Genomic DNA, 23,008 nt, shown 5'->3' on the forward strand with positions numbered 1-23,008 from the left:
CCTGTGTGGCCGGGGCACCTGGTCGAAGAGGAGCCTCCATTTCTTCCCATGCCAACCTTCGTAAAGCTAGTGGCGTATCATAAGCTGCAGGAATCCGCGGCACCGGCGTATACAGCGTACACAGCGTATGCAGCGTATACAGCGTATACAGCGTATACAGCGTATACAGCGTATAGAGCACAATGGATCTTGCATGCCTTTAATATAGCAAGTATCACTTTGCCAAGTAAAAGTCGATATTTAATATCTTTACACTTAAGACTCAGCATATACAATATAAGCGTCAGGCGCTTTAAGAATCTTCCAACTTCTATCATTACATCATCATATTATTAAAGGGCCTTGCATCTTCTTACCTTAACATTTCCGCTTAATCAACAAGTCTTACTCTCGGTTGGCAGGCGCCCATATCCAAGGGCGATTGTGATGCCATCACCATAACTTTGGTGACCAACGAATAGCCTCTACAACTGACGGTTAACTCATGGAGAAGGTTAGTGGGAGAAGCAATAATCTTCTTGTATTCCTAGCCAAGCTTCGCGCCGCTCGCGTAAACCCCGGAATCTCTCCAGAATATTGAATCTTTTCGTTCTTCAGCTTAGAGCAACTTCAAACGCACAGATCCAGCCAAGCGAAATCCATGATGATGGACGGGATGAATTAAAACCCACCCCGACCATGAACTCCATGCATCAGTCGCATTTCGACTGGCATCGAGATGCGAGGAACCCGTTTAATTGGGCCCGGCGCCGAAAGTGGACGACAATCGCCGTGGCGTGCTGGGTAACCTTCATCATCGGCCTCAATGCGACATCCATCACCACGGCCGCCCAAGTCATTTCTCGCCAGTTCCACCTCCCAGATCACCGGCTCGAGGTCAATTTCTTTGCTGTCGTGGCATGGAATGCCGCTGCCGCATTTGTACCCCTCGTCACGCTTCCTCTCATGGACACGTACGGCACTAGGATTGGATATTTGGTATGGCAACTAATCTAGATGCACTATATGTGTTTGACCATCTGCTACCAGCTTGATATACGGTGCCTCATTGTTCTAACGCGTGATGCAGACCTGTTATGTGCTCTTCACCATCTTCATCATTCCGCAGGCACTAGCACAGAACTTCGCAACCCTTTTGGTGAGCCGTGTCCTTGCCGGCGCGTTTGGCGGCACAGTACAAAATGCGGCCGATGGCATTATAGCCAATGTGTTTCCCCATCATCATGAGCGAGCTTTGCCTTTAACCCTTTATATCCTGGCCTTACTCACAGGCGTGACCATGGGTCCCGTGCTCGGTGCTGTTTTTGAGCATCTGAATTGGCGATGGTGAGTTTGGATCCCCAGGCTTCATACGTGCCTAACCCTGACCCTTCCATTCTGTGACTGGCTGGTTCTGATATGATGTGGCTAGGATTTTCTGGATTCAGCTCATCATATGTGGAGCGACCTTGCCGGTTGTTGCTTTCATGACTGAGGAGACCCGAGGCTCTGTCATTCTAGCCCAGATATTGTCAAAGACGGAATCCGCTGCCCAGGCCAAATTGTCTGAGGATGAAAGCACCGTCAAAATGCTTAAAGAGACCATTACACGCTCTGCCAAATTCTTGGTGGTCGAGCCAACAATCACCTCGTTTACACTATGGTCCTCTTTTGCGTTCGGCCTCGTCTTCATCTCGACCCAGTCGGTCCCTCTCGTGTTCGCCCGGGCATATGGTTGGAGTTCCTACAGCAGTGGCTTGGTCCAGTCCGCCATCGCCATTGGGGAGATTGTTGGCTTTGCGGCTTGCCTCTATCAGAACCACGTATACGTGAGAAGCGCTAGGCACGGCATTCCTGGCGCCGTGGATGGGGAGGAAAGCCCGGAGCAGCACGACCCGGTTCCAGAATCCATATTGTATCTCTCCATTCCGAGCACGGCGATAGCATTATCCGGTGGCCTGTTCATGTATGGCTGGAGCATCTTCCAGGCCCATTGGGTTATTACCGCCCTGGCACTGGTGCTGATTGGTTACGCAAGCATGGTAATTGTGACGGCTGTCACAATTTACATTACCCATTCGTATGCCGGGTTTGCCGCCAGTGCCATCGGCGCCATTGCGTTTGGTGAGAACTTGTTCGCGGCTTTCTTGCCCCTGGCCACCAAGGCCATGTACGAGGACTTGGGATACCAGTGGGCCAGTAGCCTACTTGGGTTCGTTGCTCTGGCCCTGACGCTTGCTCCCATCGTCTTACTATGGAAGGGCCCTGCTATCCGAGGTAGAGGTAAAATGACGCAGGGGTTGCCACACTGAAATGCGAAGATTTGCGGTACCTAGTACAAGAACTCGCAAAAACCAACTAGAAGCACTAGTAGCAAGATAGACGCAAAGAATTAATTTCTACAAGTATGGAGTTACACTGTCTTGTCACCGAGTCACTACCCAATCCTGTTGAGGGAAGGGAGCCTGTGGATCTAGCAAAAAGCAAGAAGTCAAGGCATGATTCGTGCTAGATGAAAGCTCCAGAGCGTGATTATGAGGGCGGATACTCGATGCAGCAGGCATCGCCGTCGTAGCCTAGGCTTTGCCCTCTTTGAGGGTAAGAAGTACATAATAAGGCCTTGATTTAGCTCCCCTTCAAGTATGAAATAGTTCCCCCGGCGGGCTTAGAGTAGGAGATGAAAGAGGCTGCAACTTTGAAACAGAGATTGAACGGCTTAATCTGTGTTGATAAGAGTGTCGCAAGTTAAGGTTGTATATTTTCAGATATACATAAAAAACAAAGAAAATCGAAAACCAAGGGCCCATGATATACTAAAGCATAATCCGCGATATTCCGAGTATCTATAATAAAAGAAAAAAGGGAAAGAAAAAAACCTGGTATGTCGGTACGTTGAGAGTCGGCGAGGCATTACCCGGGCCCAAAGGCGCTGTTTCCAAGCAGGTAATCAAGACACGGACTGGTCAACATCAACTACCTATTTTACAGATCATCCAACAACTGGGTTGTATCGACCGAAGAACCACCAAATATTAACCAAGAAGCATAGACGCAGACTTCTCGCACTCAAGATGAGTATTCGCACAGCTCATCACTAAATAGTGATGACCTGTAAAAAAAAAAAGAATAAAAACAGATTTCCCACCCAGTCTGTCACGACCAATCCATAATAGTCATGACATAAACGCCATCATTTGTCCCGCGATAGTCATCTCTTGTGCAATTCCTCCTCTTAACCATCCATTCTTACATGGAAGTCATTCATTTCTTTGGTCGACCTGGCCGACCCCGTCCACAGTCGCTGATATGTCGTACTATCCTTGAGATTGCATCCAGTGCACTGCTGTCAACGCTATGCCCACAATAGCAGAGAAAATGTACAATGGTATCGCAGGGCTTCTTCCGTTGAAGAAGATGATTGCGAAACTTATCCTTTCGGAATAGTTTCTTGCAGCGACACTAAATGACTGATAACTGATGGGACTTTGTGGTTTCAAGATGCCGACGAAAGTCTTTCTTCAGTCTAAAGTCGACATTGCAAGTCCTGCAGTAGTAGTATCTGCCTTGTCGGTGTTCTAGCTCAATGTGATCTATAAGTTGGCTTGAGCTGAAAAATGTGTCGTGGCAGAAATCGCAGGTGTAGAAGAAGGATAAGTCAGGCGGCGACGTGTGGACTGAGGTTGCTGGGGATGCGGAACTCAGGCTTTCTGCGGTTTGTGGGCCTGGATCTTCAGAGGCTGTTGACAGTAATGGGCATGTATCTGTTCCAGGCGAAGACGGAGTTCCGTTTATGAAATTGAATGAATAGCCAGTAGAAATCGATGGCTCTGAGAGTAAGTCGAGGCCATCACCAAAAGCAGGGGTAATAACATCGCGATCGGCGGCAGCAGGCGATTGTTCGCACATACCACTCCACAGTTCGGAAGCCCCAAAATGCTTGTTAGATCCGGTTGTGTCTATTAAGTCAAGGTACCATTTGAGATTGTGTTCATCGGCGTCTACGCGCTCTATGTGGTGATCGTCATGGTGACCCTGAATGTTCGGCGCGCCGGGAAGTCCGGCGCAAGAACAAGCAGGAAGAAAATATTTTAAGGATGATGATAAGAATTCCCATACATCACAGGCATGGAGCTGAGGGGTGATTTATAAGTGTGAGAGAACCTGGCAGGACTCGAGATCAGTCAAACGAAATTTCCATAGTAAAATGTACAACCAGTAAGTTGAGGTGCATTAGATGCGACTCACCAATGCAGTTCCCACGATGGGTGACCCCCAAGGCGCCCAGCAGGCCAGCAATGAACAGAAAAGAGAAACAAGAGTTGAAAATTAACCGGTATCTATATATCAGTTGCGTTCTCATGGGCTGAGGCGCTCGAAAGAGGGGCCGTTTTGCTGATTCGCTGCCTTGTGGCTCGGCACTGGTATGAGGGCCGTTTATCTGATTGGTCAATTTCTACATGCCCGTTTATGCGTATTGGCTCGTGCAGGGTGTATTTCGTTTGTGAGGCTGAATTAGGCAGCAATTATTTGTATATTAAGAGGTTACAAGTGTAACGCAACTTTGTGCGCTGGCTGCATCGTGAGTTAGCTGCTTGGACGAGGGCCTTTTATCTGAGTGGCCAGTCAACTAGAGAACATGCGCTGATCTCCCCCCGATGTACTCACCACTATGGCACTTTAGGCCAATTGGGACCGTGAAAAATACAAGGTAGTGGCATTTCCTAACCGTCAGATTCAAGGGCCAATTTCTTGACTGGCGGGTCAGAGTCGGTACTTGCAATTGCAGAATATCGTACCTATTCGCTACAAGCAATCTAATATCTTCTCCAACTTCCAGTCAAGAAAATGGCCCTCGTTCGATGTCAATGCGAAAAATGGTATGGCGCCTAGAGTTTTGCCCATAAAGTTCATGTTCTAACGTATTATTAAAGAACTAAGAGCACATCAGTTATATAAACCTGGTGCTGGTATGGATTTAATGGCTATAATAAACTTTGTGTAGAATAATTGATATACAGCAATCCTTTAATACTCTTTCATATATCTAGACGCATATGTTATTGCAGAAACCATTTTTGGTACCTTGCCTTACCATCTGCACCAACAGATTTAATTCACAGTTTTTTATGATGACTCAAAACTCAGGCACTGAGAAGATCGGTATGTTCAATTGGGTTCTTGTGTCATCGTTCTCTAGACTTATGTCCAGAACAGCTTCACAGCAACAATCGGCTCAAGTCTCAGATGACTACCAGCTTCAGACATGGTTATCACAGTCAAGGAATGAAGATCCATGGGTACCAATGGAATGCATAATAGGTTTGGATGAATGTGTAGACTCCAAGACCAGCAGAGTCAAGGACGATAAAGGAGACATATTAAATAATTGCGCTACGCAGGGGTCTACTCTGGAGTCTCGCAAAAGTAATTGAGTTGGAGTGGTTAGTGACCATACACCACTATACCGAGCGAAACCGTCTCGTTTTATTGCAAGATGGCAATGTATATTTATACCATACATATCGCTAAATACGGCAATGACGACATACATTTAAAGTATCCATGCTGAGAGAACGGGCATCAGTCATTATTAAATACCTATGGCAAGATTATTGCTAGCTCTCTTTTACATGATTGCAGAGGAATACCTGATACGCTCCTCCGAAAGGCAGCTCTTGGAATACTGAAGATAATGAACCAGAACAACCCGGTGTGGATTGTCCTAGATCTTGTGGATCAATACAAATCTAGCACAAAGGTAAACCATGAACAAAGGCTAATAAAGGCATTGGTTAATCTGCTTGAAACTGCTTCTGCTCAAATAGGGCGGCTTGCTATTGTTAACGGGTATAACTGGAAAGTGGAAGAACAGCGTGATGAATTCGGAGCAAGGCATCCGTCTAGTGTCATTGTCCATGCATATGAGCAATGCCTAATTACATGTAGTTAACTGTACATTATTAGATATTACGATCAAACACCAGACAGCAAAAAGGGAAAACGAAATACATACAACAGCCGGTGTTCGCTGATGGTCACCCACTCAACTACTAATCTGCCTCTCATTAGCTTGACTCTGGGAGAGCGGACGGGATCCCGTATATTCTCATGGATATGGTCGTATGTGCTTGATCTCAGATGCAATCCGGTTTAACAGGGTTAGCTAACTCGGGATATCAAAAAGGCAAAAACATACAACAGCCGGTGTTCGCTGATGGTCACCCACTCAACTACTAATCTGCCGGTTAGAGGCTTGTCTATGGGGGAGCAGACGGGACCCCGAATTCTCCTCTACCTATGGTCGTATGTGATAGACTTCAAATGCAAAGCTGCTCATAAGATTGATCCCAGAGTGGGCAGCAAAGGCTGAAACCACAACTCCAGATTCAGGATTTCGTGTGAGGATGATGAGGGGGTGAGAATGTTGCATATCTGCATGTACCAACGCTAGTACTCTCTCGGCGATGCCGTGCCGCGTCTCGCTCTGAGCCGTGCCGCACGAGATCACAAGTTATTATGGAAGCAACACAACCTTGGAGCCTCAAAGGATACCCAGAAGGCCCGCTGTTTTCTCCTGGCAGTGCCCGCTAAGTCTCTCGACAACTATAGAGTGGGCACCCTCAACGCTCTTTGATGCTGTCAGTGGTCATGGATGATGTTTATGTTCACCAGATAACAGACGACGACGTGCGCCAAGCTCCGATCCTCGCAAATGACCAGGCACCTCGCGTCAATATTGTTTCAGGAAAACAAAACATCTTCTTTTTCAAACTTCCATTCGATCAAGGAAGCTATGCAACAGTCGAGTTTTACATCACCCCATTTCGCCACGCCGATATAGAGCATACTCTGTTTAAAGTAAAAGCAATTTATACACCATCCGACAATAACATACGCTTAGACCAGGTTATTGAGGCAGCCCAGCTTATTTACGACACATATATAAATGTAATTAGACTGGAACTAGATGGAGATATGTATTATTACGCCTTTATCGCTTAGCCCATCTGGCTTGCTTGCTAATAACTGTAGTCTTAAGTGTATACCGCGCGAAGCAGTGGGCACTTTTCCTTCTACTCCCTCAACCCCCTCCCTAAGCGACGCATGCAATAAGATTACCACTCGCGTATCCACCCGCTCTATTCCCCTCGATGGCTCTGACAGTGAAGTCGGTAGCGAAGGTATGGGACGCGATGTAAGCGAGCCAGGACACGCGAGAATCACACGCAAGCAAGACCGGGGCCGGAATAAACCAGAGCCAATCGCCAAGGGGTTGGTCAAGAGGATTCAGAAAGGACAAATGAACAGAGTAAAATCTGGACAAGAAGTGAATGATGATCACGCAGCCTTTAAGTTCTTGGTGCCCCACGATGGCAATAATTATGACTTGAATCAAATTATGAATGCTCTTTTAGAGATGGAAACTCGTTATCGAAAGGATAAAGATAACGGAAAATGGTGGACCCCTTGGTTTTTTCGCTGTTGCTTACAAATGGTTATTGAAGAGGTCCTTCCTTGGAACAAACATCCCCATCGCAAGCATAAGCCGTTTCAGGGAGCAAAAGCGGCAAACCTCATTGTCGATAAGCTGCTGAAGTCTGATGGTATAGTAGCAGTGGGGGTGTATAGTGCACTTGCAGGTAGGATGGCATGGTTATACCGATACTATTATAAGTCAAGCTAACAGACTCCAGAATCAGGCAGCAAGTTAAGCAAGCCGTCGGAGCTCACATCTAAAGGCATAGAACGCGTCAGTGATTTAGTCGCAAAGGATCTTCATGGACAGATACCTACCCTTACGCCCTCTTCTTTGATACCATTCCCAGGACTGTGGCTTAGTATGTTATTTCCAACAGTCCAGTAAGTTATATCCTCTCGTCTTTAAGGTCTAGAACTAAGTCAACAGGTATTCTAAGATCTGTCAAATCATTGGGCTTCCCCAGCTTGCATATCTGAGATTTGAACCGTCCTGTTACCCTCTCTCAGGCGGCAACTTGTTTATTATGGAAGTCAGTATGAGTCTATTAGAGGAAAGGTGGAATGCGTTCTCTTTACAAAGCTCAGTTCCTCAAGACATTCCTTATTCTAACATTGAACGTTGTTTTACCGCCACCAACCCTAATAAGAAATCATAATATATGAGCTATTTCTGGAAGTTGCTATTATGCTTCCTCTCGATCTTGTATAAGGTTGCGAGTACACAAACGTTGTAAGGCTCAAACAAGAGCCGTTCTCCTCCCTCAAGAATGATAACATCGCCAACCTGACATTCAAAGTTTGACTGAACATACTGCCCTAACCCTTGGCCCACTGGTATTCGAATTGAGCCTCTAAACTCTGGTTCAGGTATAGAGTGTATAGTTTCAGGATCAGCGACTTTACTCTTCGGCTGTCTTAAGATTACGAAAAGGGAAAGTCGGTCTGCCGGAGTTAATATACCACCGCGTTGAATCCACATTATTTGCGGCCCCAAATATATCTCATTTAGGTTGATAACAAATCCCTTCTGATCGGCTAATCTGTATATAGCCTCTTGCTTTACATCTTGTAAGCTTAAGTTTATCTTCTAATTATCAGATATATATACAGACCATATTTTCATCATTGTGAAGCAGAAGATTAAGTGTCAAGGGACTAGGTAGCAGCGTTTCTGGTAGCCTCATCAAATCTGAGTTATCAGGCACATATTCCATATCCTCAGAGAAGCATATGATCTGTTTGGCCATTTCTTGGATGTTGCCGAGGGCCCTGCCCAAACCGTCGTCACTGGGATCGACACTCGTTGACTGAAGTACAAGCATGAATATTGATTAAGGCGCTCCGAAGTTGGATAGTTTTGTGACTTGAACTTTTGTCCTTTTTGCTATAAGAGGGAAAATAGATGGATCAGCTCTGCGTTGATCAGGGGTCGAACATTGAACGATTGGGCAGCTAAAGCGCCTCGAGGTGAGGGGAGAGCAGCCTCACAGTTCCAGGTTTCTCTAGACCTCTCTGTTTTGGGCATCAATATACGTACATATGTAACTTGGCCTTTTGTAACGAGGTTTTGCCGCCTGCTTAGTAACCTTGAAACTCAAGGGCACAACAAATGTGAGGACTCAAGGCTATTGCACAGGGAGTGCAAATAGTAAAGGCACTCAAACTCTTCAGACTATTGAAAGATATAATGCCCGATGAAAATGAGGTGGCCAAATAACGCTGCGATAAGTACATGCCTGTACGGTTGGTTCTGTTGTGCAGCATGTTCTGTTGTCTTCTAGCAGTGGTGGCATAAGAGTCTACTCGTACGAATTACTGGCTCGCATTCGTGGGCATTAGGGTGAAACTGATGGTAATGTAGACTCGAGGAGACCGGCAAACACGGTACTAACGGAAGAGATTTCCATAATACTTTTTTAAATAATATGATCCTGTAAGACATACTCACCACAGATGGTTTTAAGCATATTCCCGACCAGAACTAACTTTTTAGCTACATCTCATTCTACGGAGTAGAAAAGATGATAATAAGCACATCGGCGTATTGAACCCAACTACGCTTCGGGATTTTGCCATGGACGATTTCTAATCCAAGACAGTTCGGTTATATAGTGTGTAGGCGTAATCAAATCTGAGGTCCAGGCTGAATTCCAGGAGTAAGTATGAAAGATTCCACGATAGTTAAGCTTTGCCTGTTCTGTTATTGTAAAAGAGCTGTGTGGATTGCAATACTTGCGGAGGTCTAGCATCGAACGCTCGAATTTACTCGAATTGTATTCGGTCTCACTTCTTCAGGTCGCCAGTCCCCCTTTTATGCGTCTAGTATAGCCACAAACAACAGAAAGTGCCAAAGCTGCTTAACAATTGCCGCGAGGCAAAAGTGCCGAAGTTTCAAATGCAACCACGAAGGAAACGCAAAGGGGATCTCTATGCAGGGGGGAATAGAACAGGCTTCTAGAAGTGGAAGAAAATGGTTGCAAAGTCAGTGGTCTATATAGCCGTATATATAGGATATTGAACAATAAGAAGAACCTAATGGGACCCCAAATTCTCCACTACCTATGGTCGAATGTGCTTGAAGATGCAACATGGTTCTATTATATATGATTGAGCACGCGAGGTAGTCCAGTCAATATTTCTGCTATTTTGAGGGCTGAGACTACCAAGTAAGCACCAAGACCATATCGAATGCTTGACCATCTCCATTGTCAATAATCCCATCTTTATTCTGTGTAATTCTCAGCCCAACCCACCGCGGCGACAATTTATCAACATCACGAAAGGGATCCAATACTCAGCAAAACAGGCCTCCTTCTCATATATAGGTGATAAAATTATGTATCTATACGTGGTGATCCTCAGGGCTTAAGTTGACTCCGTCTGCTGAAAGAAGTAATCTCACCACCGGCTCATGAGCTCCTCTATCGCAAGTGATAAGAATGCCTGTCCGCCGTTATCCTTAGAGCTCAAGTCCACTCCGTCCACTCTGCGGAGTAGGCGTACCACCGCCTTATGGCCGTTCTTTACCGCAAGTGATAAGGCTGTCTCTCCGTGGTTGTTCCTAGAGTTCACGTCCACTCCGTCCACCCTAAGGAGTAGGCGCACCACCGGCTCATGGCCATTCTCTGCCGCAAGGGATAAGGCTGTTCTCCCGGTGAAATCCTTAGAATTCACATCAATTCCATCTATGGTGAGGAGCAGGCGCATCACCTCTGCATGCCCTTCGCATGCCGCATATGATAGCGCAGTCCGTCCGGTTCGCCCACTGTGACTGCACGGGCTGCCTCTACATTTGGAGTTTATGTTCTTCGTTGCGAGTAACAGAGCGACTACTGCCTCATGCCCTTTCTCTGCCGCATATGATAGCGCTGTCCGTCCAGTATTATACTCTCCTCCGGCCTCAATATTGACGTCAATCTTTCCGGTTGCGAGTAATAACCGCACTATAGCTTCGTGCCCATTTTCTGCGGCATACGACAGCGGCGTGCGACTGTGAGTGCGCTCCCCACCCGCTCTAGAGTCTGGGTCAACCGCTGAGCATCCAAGCAGCAGCTTAACCACCGATGTGTGCCCACTCTGTGCCGCAAATGACAAAGGCGTACGGTTCGTAGTTTTGTAGCGACGACTTGTCCCGAGATCTGGATCAATATTATCCATCGCAAGCAGCAACTTAACCACTTCTTCATGCCCCTCCCCTGCTGCGTACGACAAAGGAGTCCGTCCATGATCTCCATAACTAGTCCTGGCCTTGATGTTTATGTCAACACCCTTCGTTGCGAGCAGTTTCTTGACTGCTGCCGTATTCCCACTTTCTGCGGCAAATGATAATGGTGTCCGATCTTGGCCATAGAAATCCGTACCGCTGAGTCTCTTCGGGTTCGGGTCGATACCGTTTTGTGCGAGTAATAGCTTGACCATCGCTTCATGGCCATTTTTCAACGACCGCGATAGAGGTGTCTCTTCATCTCTATCCTTGTAGTTGATGCTGACTCTGCCTGTAGCAAGCAACAGCCGCGCCACAGACTCATTTCCATTTTCTGCTGCATACGATAACGGTGTCCGTCCAAAGCTATCATGACCATTGGGATGATAGCTGTCAAGTAGAGCCTTTGCCGCTTCTTCAATCCCGAAATATGCCGTCAAATGTAAACCCCTCATGCCCTTCGGAAAATAATAACTTCCTTTTGAATCTCCGGGGACCAGTCTGGTTTTCATCAGCGCCTGACTGGAAGCCTCCACTTTCGCATCACATTTGAGAAATTTTATGGTCTCCTGGCCACATATCGAAGTCTCACGTGCAAAGTGCCCCCAATTGCATGCTGCATAGTTGTAAAAGGGATTTGACCGCAGTCGCTCCTGGAATTCGGCGTCTGTCGAACAATATCCACTCTCAAAGGCGCTAAACGAGAGGTATGTAATGCAGATTGTCTTGATATTGGACTTCGAGTTTGGAAACCACATCTCATGTGTCCTTTCGAAGTATTCTTGAGTCGTGTAATGCACCAACCTAACGGTGTTACCTGGAATGTCAATGGTGATCAAGCCTGCACAAATTGTGCCTATAGTCTCGATACTTGGAATGAATTTCGAATTCAGCTCTGACTCCCCGGGCTTGACTGCAACTGCGTGTTGGAGCTCACTTATAGAGAGCGTTCTTTTCGCATGTACAATCCAGGATAGAATTGTCTTCGCTAGTTCTTGGGTACTTTTCCCTAGACTTTCAATTCTTATCATTGCTCGTTTATATACTGCTTCTAATCCTTCGGGCAAGCTATGTAGTGCTATTTCAATGTATCCAGTTGTTGGCTCTCGAGCTAGGGCTTCCATATGTAGCGGGGCAAGAAGGAACCTAGGACTGCAGTTAGTCTATAACCTCCATTTCCCGTAAAAAAATAAGAGAGAGAGAGAGAGAGAGAGAAGCATACATCCCATCAACGGCCTTGGATATAGTTGTCTTAATTTTATCTTGTAATTCATAATTATTCAAGACGAATGACGGCAGCCGTGTTATCTGATCCTTTATGTATCTTTGCACATCCTCATCTTGAGCTCGAATCTCCAACGACACGCTTTCTTTCAATATTTCCAGGATTCCAGGAATAAGTCTTGCAGTTAAGAAGACATTTGCACTCGTCTTGTCTTGAAGTTTGAATACCTCAGTTAGAAGCCTTGTTCGGCATAAATCGGATTGACATTCATCTAATGCGCCAATAACAATGATGGCCTTTGAGTAGAGTTTGCTGACGGAATGAAGAAGCTGCGATATCTCATCGAAGGATGGTTGTCGGTTTTCCTTTTTGCACTTTTCATAGAGTTGCTGTATTTCAATGGGTACAAAAGTGTGCTGCCGAGCAAATTGCTTTACTAAATTTAAAAGCAAGTCTTCTATTGTCTGTTCGTGTCGCCGGCGAAAGTCACAGTATAGGTAGGTGATGCCTACACTCAGGTTATTCTGAAACCCTTTGTGAAGGTCGTCGATAACAATAGCTGTGATGATGGTTTTCCCTGCTCCAGGAATACCAGGGCAGAATAGCGTTTGCTTGTCAGTCTTCAGCCACGCTTGGTACTCTGCAGATTCTAGAAACCAGTTTCCAGTTCCAGGCTGCCGTTTCCTAATATAGTCCATTTGTAAAGGGGTATAATTGACTGGTGAAAGCCAATTGAGAATAGTTTCTTGTTCTTTAACACGTTGTGTATGAAGGAGCTTGTCAACGCCCTCCCGGACACCTGTTTTTTTAAGGGTTAGTAGCTTAACAGAACAATATTTTAAATGCTTTAGACAAACCAGAAATAATATCAAGAATCCTCTTCTCAGCTTCAATCTTAGTAGGAGGAATTCGATAAAGTAAATCTTTTGCATAAGCAGCTGCTGCCATTGCCGCATACCCTTGCCATTTTGTATTTTTATGTGAGTCTGAGTAATCGCATATACCGCGTATCACTAAACATGGGAAATGGTTCATTAAACTTGCTGCTTCTGTCTCAAAACAGAGAACGTTTTTCTCTATTGCAAGCTTATCTCGAATAGTGGCGTCCTCAATTAGTTGGTCAGCCGAAGCGATTAACCCGTAATGAATTGCTGGATTATCTTCGTAATCATTTCGTACAGGCCGTAGTATTAAATTTGATGGTTGGTTGCCGCAGACAGTTTCGCAGGTTAATTGATCGTCAAGTAGAGGATGAACGACTTCGCTCCTGTATAGTATATCATTGCTTGGATCCGGTCGCATATAGTTCTTCTTCAGTCTTGGCTTATTGTTTAAAATCTCTTTGATAGCCTCTTCGATGTGATGGCCATCGCTCTCGCAACTTGCCTTAAGCCCATTTACTGCCGCTCGTAGAACCATTGGTGGTTGGTTTAAAAATCCTGTTGTTTGGAAGCTCTGGTCTTGTATTGTCTTTCCAAAGTCATAGTAGAATACTCCGCCAGAACCTTTGGCGCGGACTACTCACCACGATATCGCCTAGACGGATATCATGCCTTTGACTTGGTGCCCCGCCGCCAATACCCACCATTAACCCAACTCTAACGTTTGGAAAGCTATGTAGCAAGTCTCTCGCGACACTGGCTGCAGAAGCTATACCATACTCTCCATCAGGAAGCACAGCTATAACAATATTATGCCTCCCAATCTTTCCGAGTGTATAATCGTTGCTATCATTTGGGGAAACAAATTCAGGTCCCTCGTGCTTCTCGTCGAGAAAAGCTTGTGCAGCAACTTACTCTGTACTTATAGCACATATCCACCCAATCGTGTACTCTTCGTGGTTCAGCATATTCGCGTGCAAATCAAGCAGAGCTGTTTTCCAGAAGCTGGTTCGGTTGTACCAAAGAATAGACCTTTTCTGTTCCAACGGTGTCACGGTCTGTTCTTCCGTCGATAGGTCCCTGAGTGGAGAGAGTAGCGCCAGTTTAATCAAATCGCGAGATTGATGTTTCAAATCGCATCGCTGCTACAAGAAACAGAGCACTGATGCCTACCGATATGAGGCTTTTTTTGCGCGCGTGTAGCTTGAATCTGGTGACATTGGAGCCCAACCTATAAAAATACAACCCGAAATAGGACTCCTCAGAGTCAAGCCAATAAGAGGCAGGCCAGTATCTAGATGACGAGGTGCATGTATCTCTGGTTGTACAGCATACTACCCCTCCGTTTCCCCTCCAATTCCCCTCCAATTCCCCTCCAATTATCCTACTGTACTCAAATATACAACTTCACAGAAAACATATCCATTGGAGAATGAGAGATCTCGCCTGCTCCCTCATAGACAAGGTGATCAACAGTGAATACCGGCTGTTACATATATATGGTATTTTTCAATTTGTTTATTTCAAGCCAACTACCTCCGTGATCAAACACATACAGCCATATCCATTAAAATATACAGAATCCCAACAAAACGTAATTGCATCATCTCTAACAAACCCACCTATAACTTTACTACTACACAGGCATTATCTCAGGACATAGCAGCTTCTCATTAGATTTCACCAACGCAAAGACACTAGGGGATGAGAACGTAACTGTTAGAGTCTTATATATTCAAGCATGAGCAGAATATGCTACAGATGGTAAATCAGAAGCAGTTGGTAAGCATAGACTACCTGTACCTAGTTATTTCCACTCAATAGTAAAACAACTTCTAACTCTTTAGACTGAATCTATCTAAATCTAGGGCTGAATCGAGTTGACTGTGATGGCCATCCAGGTTGGTTGCTTAATATCAATTCAATCCATCCACTCATACAAAAAATCACCGCTTTATATCATATTTCTCTCATCTTTCGAATGCCCCAGATCATAATTTCATATCCTATCTCTCTAGACAACTGTGTCTTCTTCTTGTTTGGGAGTCAGCCGCAGCCGACGCTGCCACTTCATGTGGCTTTTATGCAACGCACGCTGTGTCCGCTCTAAAGGATAATTGATTGGCGATTCGCCGCCAGTGAAAATCATAAAATCGTAAAGGAACGCCCCCATGAATGAACCCAGCAGTGTACCCGCCCAGGGACCATAGAACCAGTAAGGGTTGGTGAACAGCTCGGAAGTATAGCCCAGGGCCAAAAGAGCCAAGCGAGGGCCAAAATCGCGGCTCGGATTAAGCGCAGCGCCTGTCTGGTTAGCGAAGCTCATGCTGAGGCATGTGATGATGAGGCCGATAATGAGCGAGTTCATGCCAGCGCCAGGGGGGGCATTTTGATCGTCGCCGAGAGCTAATACAACAATAGTCAGACACATTGTGCCTATAAATTCGTTGAATAGGGCCGTAGGTGCGTTGATGTATGAGCTGCGCTGGCTTGTGACAAAGCAGTTTATGATATCATCGTCTGCGCCGGTAAGGAGATAGTGTTTGATAGAGACGTAGTAGACTCCGTATGCGACAAAACACGCACAAAAGGCTCCAAGAAACTGTGCCAAAAAGTACTCGGGCATCTTACGTTTGGGAAACCCACGAAAGAACCAGAGCATTGTAGTAATTGTAGGGTTTAAATGGGCACCGGAAACACCACCAGAAATGTATATCCCTATCATGGTAGCAAATCCCCAAGCCCAGTCAGTCGTATTGGGGTTTCCGGCTTTAGCCACAGTGACAGAAAGATCGGCGCAAAATCCAACGGTAAGTTGAACGAAAACAGCTAGGGACTCGGCTAAAGCTTCGCGGTGGTGAGTGCGGATGACAGACCAAACGGTATGGTTGTTGTGAATTTCATCCTCTACCAACTCCTGGACCAAAGGGTGGAGGTCTTCTGGATATGCATCTTGGTCAAGCCGTAGTGTCTCAAGAGAACGATTGCCTTCGATTAGCTCGTCTTGGCCTGGGTCAAATTCTTCTCCACCCTGTTCTGACCGTTGGGACTCGTGGCTGTGTTTATTTTGCTCTGAAGTATGTTCAGATAGGCCTTCTTGAACAGTATACAGAGGGCTCTGGATTGACGAGCGTTGGATCGTAGCTCGCCTTTGGCTTGACCTCGTTTTTACAAGCTGTGGAACTCCATTTGATGTTGTCTCAGCATCCGCGGCCAGGATCGTTTTTATAAAATTATTCTCTCGCTGAAGCCTGGCATCGGTGACTTGTGCTCCCATTTTACGCACGTCTGCCGATTTCTCAATGCGGCCCTTTTCAATCTCATTCGGATCGACATCTAGCCCCAGATTTTGGGAGTTTTCAGCGGGCAGCTCGGCGTTGACGCAGTTCTCCAGCAGCTCGTTTTTTGTTGGTACCATCCCCGGACGGACAACACGCGGCAATGGTTTCGCTAAACTCCATATTGGCTTCGCGTTATTTGGCTGCTCATATGATGGGTTGAGATCACTATAGCCAGGGTGAACAAAGGGTTCATGCGCGCTGCGCAATTGAAGGTTGTCGCTAGGACCAGCAAGGTTAAATTGAGTTCCTTGGCCAGCTGTTGATATAGGTGCCGCGCTGCGAAAGGTAGACCTTCTTGAGGCTCTGCTCCGTCGACGGAGGCTTCCACGATCTTGATCCTCGCGACTCTCATTAAGACCTCGCCTTGAGGAAGACATAGACTCGTCTGTGACCTGCCCAGTTGGTGAAGTGATATTACCGGCAGCATCATTTGACGCATCGCGGGCTGAATTAGACGACCCCTCCATAATTTCGGTTGGTTTGAATCGCAGGAATCGATATTAGAAGTGAGCAGTGTGCAGTCGTATTGCCAAGGTTTGGCTCTAATGGTTAATGCTTTTGATCATTTAAACAGAACTTTCCGAGACAGTATTGAAGCAGGTAATGACAGTTTAGCTGGGCTATCTGCGCCTCAAATAGTAGAAAATAAGACTTCCTACGACGGGAAGCTAGAGGATATTGAAAGAGGGTGAAGACAAGCAAACAAGTTATAGAAGTAAGCCCATGAGTGACAAGCCTGTCCATTTCTCCGCGAATAAACGAATCTATGAAGTCATACTGACTTTCATCTCCTAATAAGGCCGTTGCGCAACTGTTGTCAACGGTTAGATCGGAAGGGATCGGGGGGGATTGTTGCGTTTTTAATCTATATCGAATCCACAATACGCAATTTCGGCACAATAGTTTCGTGGAATAAGGTGGCGATCGGCAGACTCACTCCACGTAAACAAAAAGACCGAGATACCCGGAGGGGCATGGAAGGCTCAAGTAAAACACAATCATGCTCTCCATGGTCACCAGGTGGCCCATTGAGAACTTTTTATTTTGACAGCCCGAGTCGCCACATTAGTGGAGAGATAAGAGCGATTCATTGGGAACGTTCCTGAGAGAGTCCAAGATGTACGAGTAATGCGCTAGGATTGAGATTTATGTCGCCGAAGAGAAAAATTGGGGCGACACGTGAAAACCAGCTTAGCTATTGCTATTAGTATATCCATTTGCCCTGCAGGAACATATAAATAAGTCAAGAGTAATATGAAGGAGGGCGCGTGTTATACACAATGTAAATGAATGATTTCATATTGTAATTATGGATCGATGCGCAAGTATATATCTTCTACCAGTTTGAGATGCAATGAATGCCCAAAAAACTCCCAAAAAAAACCAAACACCAAAACCATGCCCTTCTAAAAATCCCGTTTAAACCCTGAATGTAGAGAAAGTCTAAGCAGACTTAGTGCAGCTGATAGTGAAGCCAGTTTGCCAGTTCAAAGGCTTCTGGGAGAATCTCTGGAAGTCTCGCGCTGGGTCGGCAATGCTAGCGACCTCAGTGGTAAAATCCTTCAATACAATACACTGCACGTTGGTGAAATCGGCAGTGAACTGTAGGCTAGTGACAAAGAGAGTGCCATCCCGAGAAAGATTGGTATCGGCATAAGCCTGTCCAAGGCTAATATTGGATCCATCAAGAGGGATCAAGGCGTTGCCGTTTGCTCCAGTGATATCGTTGGCAAACTGAACTTGAACAGAGCCTGTAGTCCGGCGAGCAGGAGCTGCGGAGACGGCAAGGGCCAGAGTGGAGAGAGTAAAGGCGATAGCGGAATGCATTTTAATAAAGGTAATGAGTTACTCGTTCAGATCTAAGTAGAAATATGCGGTCGAAGAGATGTTGTTATTTGTAATGGTATTGTTGTAGTGATTGTTGCTGTAATGCTGTTGTGACTGCTGTAGAATGATAGCTGAAGAGCAAGATATAAAGTTGTTTATATAGATGATCTATTCATTTGAAAATACAGTTTTACGATATGCTATATTTAACCTGACATACACAGAGTAAGCGGATAGAGGTGTTCCGTACAAAGCCACAGCTAGCTTGACGCTAAAGCTGCCAGAAATAATATCCATGGATGCCATTGGCTTGTGTAATGTATAAGCCCGTTAGCTAAATTTACTGAAGCGTATAACTGCTTTACGTAAACAGAGTACGAGGTATAAGCCACCTTGCTAGCGGTTGCTTATACATGTAGGTAGAGGCTGAGTAAACGTTCTTGTGCGCCATGTGCTCCCAACGTGAGATAATATGCAAACCCAAAGTCTAAACGAAGTACGCCACAAGTAATAAGCCGTATGACACTTTGATGTAAGTGGAATAGTACGCTATACGACTCATAGCACATAACGAGGGCTGCTTAGTGAATTGCCTTATTGTAAGCTAAAATTAGGGTATAGAATGAACTTCCAAGTAAGAGCTGGGCCAGTTTATTTGGAAATAGAACAGCGCCTCAGCCAAATCGACATTGCTAAATTAAATGACTCTATTCCCTCCAGCTTGGTGCAGTAGTGTACAGTAATAAAAAGCAGAGCACGGAGCGTGATTGGCAAGAACTCGTCTATACCCTCATGACCAACGAAATCTCCGGGAGTGTCGGCGTTTCCCAGTCGTCTAAGAAAACGTGCGCTTCACTCGCGGCAGTGTGGTAAATGCGTTGTGCTGTGATTCCCAGAATAGTGGCTTATTAAAAAAAAGAAAGCGTGCTCGAGGTTGAACTTGGAGCATCCAAAAACATGCGCTAGGTTTATCCAGTAAAAAGATGAAATAAAAGGAATCGCAGTAAAGATTAAATCTATAGTAATATGACATCTAAACGAGAACTTTAATCTACCTTCCTAAATATAAATATCTTCCGTCTTTTGCATAGTTTAGTAGGTACATGTATAAAACATTTGCATGCAATATTAGCATTGCTGCTCTTGTTCAATTAAAGCAGTGCCGGAATTGCGACTCCAGCAGCCATGGCCACAATGGCAAACATAATCCCGATAGAATTTGCAGAGCCTGAACCAGTGGTAGTGCGTGCCGGTGCTGCAGCTCCGGTGGTGGTTTGCGAGTCACCGCCAGTTCCCGTGCCGGTGGCTTTAAGCTGTGCCTCGCCGAAGTTGGTCTTGAACTTCTCACACCACAGTCCCACAGTGGAAAAGTCGGCAGGCGAATGGCCGGCATCCAAGTTAATCGTCAGGGTATCCGACGTAGCGGCTTCGGTAATGTGTGTGTTGGAGATGCGGAAACCAGCAGAGAGGTCGCTGGAGGTGCTTCCCCACCAGTAAAGCTCAGGGGCACTGGCGTCAGCCAGCTTATATTGTGTAATCTTAAGCGAAGAATCGCTGGCGACAGTAACGACTCCTCCAAGGCCGCCATCAAGGGAAGAGAGAGTGCCTGAATCGCCGACGCTGCTAGCACTGATGACAGCGGGTAGAGCGAGAGCCGAAAGGAAGGAAAGAGTCTGCATAGTTGAGAAAAACATTGTTGGTATAGTCAAAGTGTAGTCGCGAAAGATTGCGTATGTATGATGTTGGTTTCTTGAGCTTGGAGGTTTGAAGTTCGAAGTTCTTTGTCTGATGGCGGAATTGAGTACTGAATGCGGAACAACAAGATAATTGCAGGAGCAGATTCTTGTTGTCTTTATATATTCATCATCTCTCCTCTTCTTACTTGTCAACGGTTTAGCTACCGGAAAGCTAGTATTCGGCAGCGGATGAACTATCGTAGATCATTCATTGCTTAATCAAATTGAATACAGAGGTTAAAACAAACGTGGAACTTTTGTCATCTTGATTCCAAACGTTCAGGGGCCGGCCGTCTCTAGTGCCAAACCCCATGTAACGTCGGGATTGGCCCAAGACATGCATGCTAACTAGCTTTTCTCTGGGGGTGCTACAATTGTAGCCGATATATTCATCAAATTTTCCCAAAAGAGTAATTTACAAAATACTACTCCACGTCGAAAAGGAGGGAGCGGGATAACTTTGTTTTAAATGGGACACAAGTGCCGAGCGTATCTAGATAAGATATCCAACCATTACCCCTGGCTATTTGAGATCAAAGTACGGAGTAAGCAAGATTATTAAACAGGGCATGTGTAATCAGTCTTGTCTGTCAGTATAGGTAGTTATCATTCATTTCTTATTGGCTATATGCGCTGAGATTGTTTATGCAACTGCTAAATACTCTGTTTGGTGCAATGTATAATTTCGAAATGAGTGAGACACTCTCAAGTAACATATATAATCGGCAGTTTTCTATGACTGCCTTATTTCGATAACTTCATTTCTTATTGCAAGATTATTTGCACTCACATTCCTTTGATTCTATACTCATCAACATTCGACAATATGGTGTCCCCATCTATGCTTAGTCCTATCATCGACGATCAGTATACGGCTGCCAGGGCTTACTTCCTTTGCGTTATTGGAATGCTCTTCTTTGAGAGTGCGCTTCACGTTCCGCAATATCTCCAACATCTTTATAGAAAAGGTAGGTTTTCTCGCCATCACCTTCATACTATCCTCTAGGGATCGAATCTCACGTTCTCTTTCTGTAGGCCGGCCGAATACAAAACGCCAGAAGCACTGGAAGATCTATACTACCATACATAAGATTGGAACGCTGCCGTCTGTTATCCCATTTATCACGCGAAATAACATTCCCATCCTCGTCCGCGTTTCAGTCTTCACCTTTCTCAACTTCCTCTGGGGCTGGAACAAGTTTGCTTATACTACAAATTATCAACTCTACGGCTGGCTCACAATCGCCAACGGCGGTCTTAGCCTCCTCATGGGCGCGCGTACCAACCTCTTTGCTCACGTCGCTCGCATTCCCTCGGCAGTATTACTCAGGTATCATCGCTGGATTGGTCTTGCGACATTTATACATGCAACACTGCACTGCAGCCTCATCATACAACATTATGTGCAGACAAACCAGTTCTACACGGCAGCTCAAGCGCCTCGTATCCCCGTGGGTATAGCTGCGTGGATATCGCTGTGTATCATCGCCATCACATCTGTTCCCAAGATTTTTCGTCGTCGCTGGTTCGAGGCCTTCTACTACCCTCACTTTTTCTTCCTGGTTTTCGTTGCAGGGGCCTTATACCACGCTAATAAGGGGCCCGAATTTCTTCTTCCTGGATTTGGCCTCTGGGTAATTGATCGCGGCATCCGATTTTATAACAATTTCCGGAGCTTGACAGTCAAATCAGTTATACACTACTCAGGAGGTGTAACGAAATTCAACGTTTCGGGGGTCGCGCCATCACAACCAGGCCAGATAGCTTGGGTACAGATTCCCAGCGTGTCATTCTTCAATTGGCATCCATTCACTATTGCTTCTGCTCCTGGACAAAACGAAACCACGATTGCCATCAGGGCGCTTGGCTCATTTACCAAAAAGGTGCAGAACTTTGGGGAAGATGGCGAAAAGATTGCTCAACCAGGAGCAAACGAAGGAGAAATGCACCAAACTGCATCTATGGAAGTAAGCTATCCCAAAGTACAGATCGATGGCCCGTATGGCGTCGGTCACTTGCATTGGGGCGCACATCCAGTGGTGGTACTCGTGGCTGGTGGAATTGGCATCACCCCTGGCATCAGCATCGCGACACACATTGTGAATCAAGCTGTATCAGGACTCGTGCCCGCGTCTGGTGGCTGGCATATTCATCTCTTATGGACGGTTAAAAGCTTCGATCACATCTCTTGGTTTGAAGCTGAGCTGAAGAAACTCGCCGAAATTGCGTCGGACCAAGCTGTGCCCGTCACGCTAGATATAACAATTCATGTTACAAGCGATGGGGGGGAAGAGAGCGAATCTGTAAAGTTTGATGGCATTGGGAATATTTACCAAGGTCGTCCAGACATAACGGAATGGTTTGAGAGTGTGAGAGACGCGAGAGCGGGCATGGATGCTTCGGTTAATCTCTGTGGTCCAGCACAGTTGGTACACAGCGGAAGAATAGCGGCGTCCAAAGCAAGTTGTCAAGATATTCTATTTCATGTAGAGGAGGAGACGTTTGAATTTTAGCAAATGCAGCGAGGAAGAATCACTTGTCGGTATTATGATGAGGATATAGTTTTGTATTTGTCACACGTATAAGTGAGGCATGAAGGATTTATATAGACTTACTAAAATAATCAATATATAGAAAGCACTGTCTCGAGGTTTCTTCTGCAAATATGTCAAATAAGTTGGATTAATGCTTTAAAATGGGGATATATTCTTCAGAATAGCTGTCTTGGTGAGATTAGCATTCGGTTCCTGCTTCCAGGCGGTTCCCATAAAGGAGAAGCGGGGCCTTGGTTCCATGGCAGCTAAGAATGATGATTCGTTTCTGCATAGATTGGACAA

At 45.7% G+C, this 23,008-nt stretch overlaps 8 protein-coding genes across 8 annotated transcripts; 4 read left to right on the forward strand and 4 right to left on the reverse strand.

The window, feature by feature from the left end:
• Nucleotides 1–687: 687 nt before the first annotated feature.
• On the forward strand, nucleotides 688–2,291 carry TRIVIDRAFT_40995 (uncharacterized protein; the record flags this gene model as incomplete). Its single annotated transcript, XM_014095188.1, has 3 exons — nucleotides 688–978; nucleotides 1,070–1,326; nucleotides 1,412–2,291. The coding sequence occupies 3 exons, from the start codon at nucleotides 688–690 to the stop codon at nucleotides 2,289–2,291; spliced, it is 1,428 nt and encodes a 475-aa protein (XP_013950663.1).
• A 3,680-nt stretch (nucleotides 2,292–5,971) lies between these two features.
• On the forward strand, nucleotides 5,972–6,133 carry TRIVIDRAFT_162249 (uncharacterized protein; the record flags this gene model as incomplete). Its single annotated transcript, XM_014095189.1, has 1 exon — nucleotides 5,972–6,133. A coding segment is annotated over one exon (162 nt), but the record flags the coding sequence as incomplete, so codon positions are not given.
• Nucleotides 6,134–6,627: 494 nt separating this feature from the next.
• TRIVIDRAFT_227322 (uncharacterized protein) lies at nucleotides 6,628–7,843 on the forward strand (the record flags this gene model as incomplete). The annotated part of the gene is made up of 3 exons (XM_014095190.1): nucleotides 6,628–6,956; nucleotides 7,012–7,583; nucleotides 7,674–7,843. The coding sequence occupies 3 exons, from the start codon at nucleotides 6,628–6,630 to the stop codon at nucleotides 7,841–7,843; spliced, it is 1,071 nt and encodes a 356-aa protein (XP_013950665.1).
• A 2,513-nt stretch (nucleotides 7,844–10,356) lies between these two features.
• On the reverse strand, nucleotides 10,357–13,334 carry TRIVIDRAFT_227323 (uncharacterized protein; the record flags this gene model as incomplete). Its single annotated transcript, XM_014095191.1, has 3 exons — nucleotides 10,357–12,307; nucleotides 12,384–13,185; nucleotides 13,244–13,334. 3 exons carry the CDS (start codon nucleotides 13,332–13,334, stop codon nucleotides 10,357–10,359), a joined length of 2,844 nt encoding a protein of 947 aa, XP_013950666.1.
• A 1,947-nt stretch (nucleotides 13,335–15,281) lies between these two features.
• Nucleotides 15,282–16,985, reverse strand: TRIVIDRAFT_41159 (uncharacterized protein; the record flags this gene model as incomplete). The annotated part of the gene is made up of 1 exon (XM_014095192.1): nucleotides 15,282–16,985. One exon carries the CDS (start codon nucleotides 16,983–16,985, stop codon nucleotides 15,282–15,284), a length of 1,704 nt encoding a protein of 567 aa, XP_013950667.1.
• A 1,066-nt stretch (nucleotides 16,986–18,051) lies between these two features.
• TRIVIDRAFT_65771 (uncharacterized protein) lies at nucleotides 18,052–18,435 on the reverse strand (the record flags this gene model as incomplete). The annotated part of the gene is made up of 1 exon (XM_014095193.1): nucleotides 18,052–18,435. One exon carries the CDS (start codon nucleotides 18,433–18,435, stop codon nucleotides 18,052–18,054), a length of 384 nt encoding a protein of 127 aa, XP_013950668.1.
• A 1,151-nt stretch (nucleotides 18,436–19,586) lies between these two features.
• On the reverse strand, nucleotides 19,587–20,129 carry TRIVIDRAFT_227326 (uncharacterized protein; the record flags this gene model as incomplete). The annotated part of the gene is made up of 1 exon (XM_014095194.1): nucleotides 19,587–20,129. One exon carries the CDS (start codon nucleotides 20,127–20,129, stop codon nucleotides 19,587–19,589), a length of 543 nt encoding a protein of 180 aa, XP_013950669.1.
• Nucleotides 20,130–21,916: 1,787 nt separating this feature from the next.
• TRIVIDRAFT_138237 (uncharacterized protein) lies at nucleotides 21,917–22,600 on the forward strand (the record flags this gene model as incomplete). Its single annotated transcript, XM_014095195.1, has 1 exon — nucleotides 21,917–22,600. A coding segment is annotated over one exon (684 nt), but the record flags the coding sequence as incomplete, so codon positions are not given.
• Nucleotides 22,601–23,008: the final 408 nt, after the last annotated feature.

The sequence above is a fragment of the Trichoderma virens genome (assembly GCF_000170995.1).
Source record: "Trichoderma virens Gv29-8 chromosome Unknown TRIVIscaffold_90, whole genome shotgun sequence".
NCBI lineage: Eukaryota > Fungi > Ascomycota > Sordariomycetes > Hypocreales > Hypocreaceae > Trichoderma > Trichoderma virens.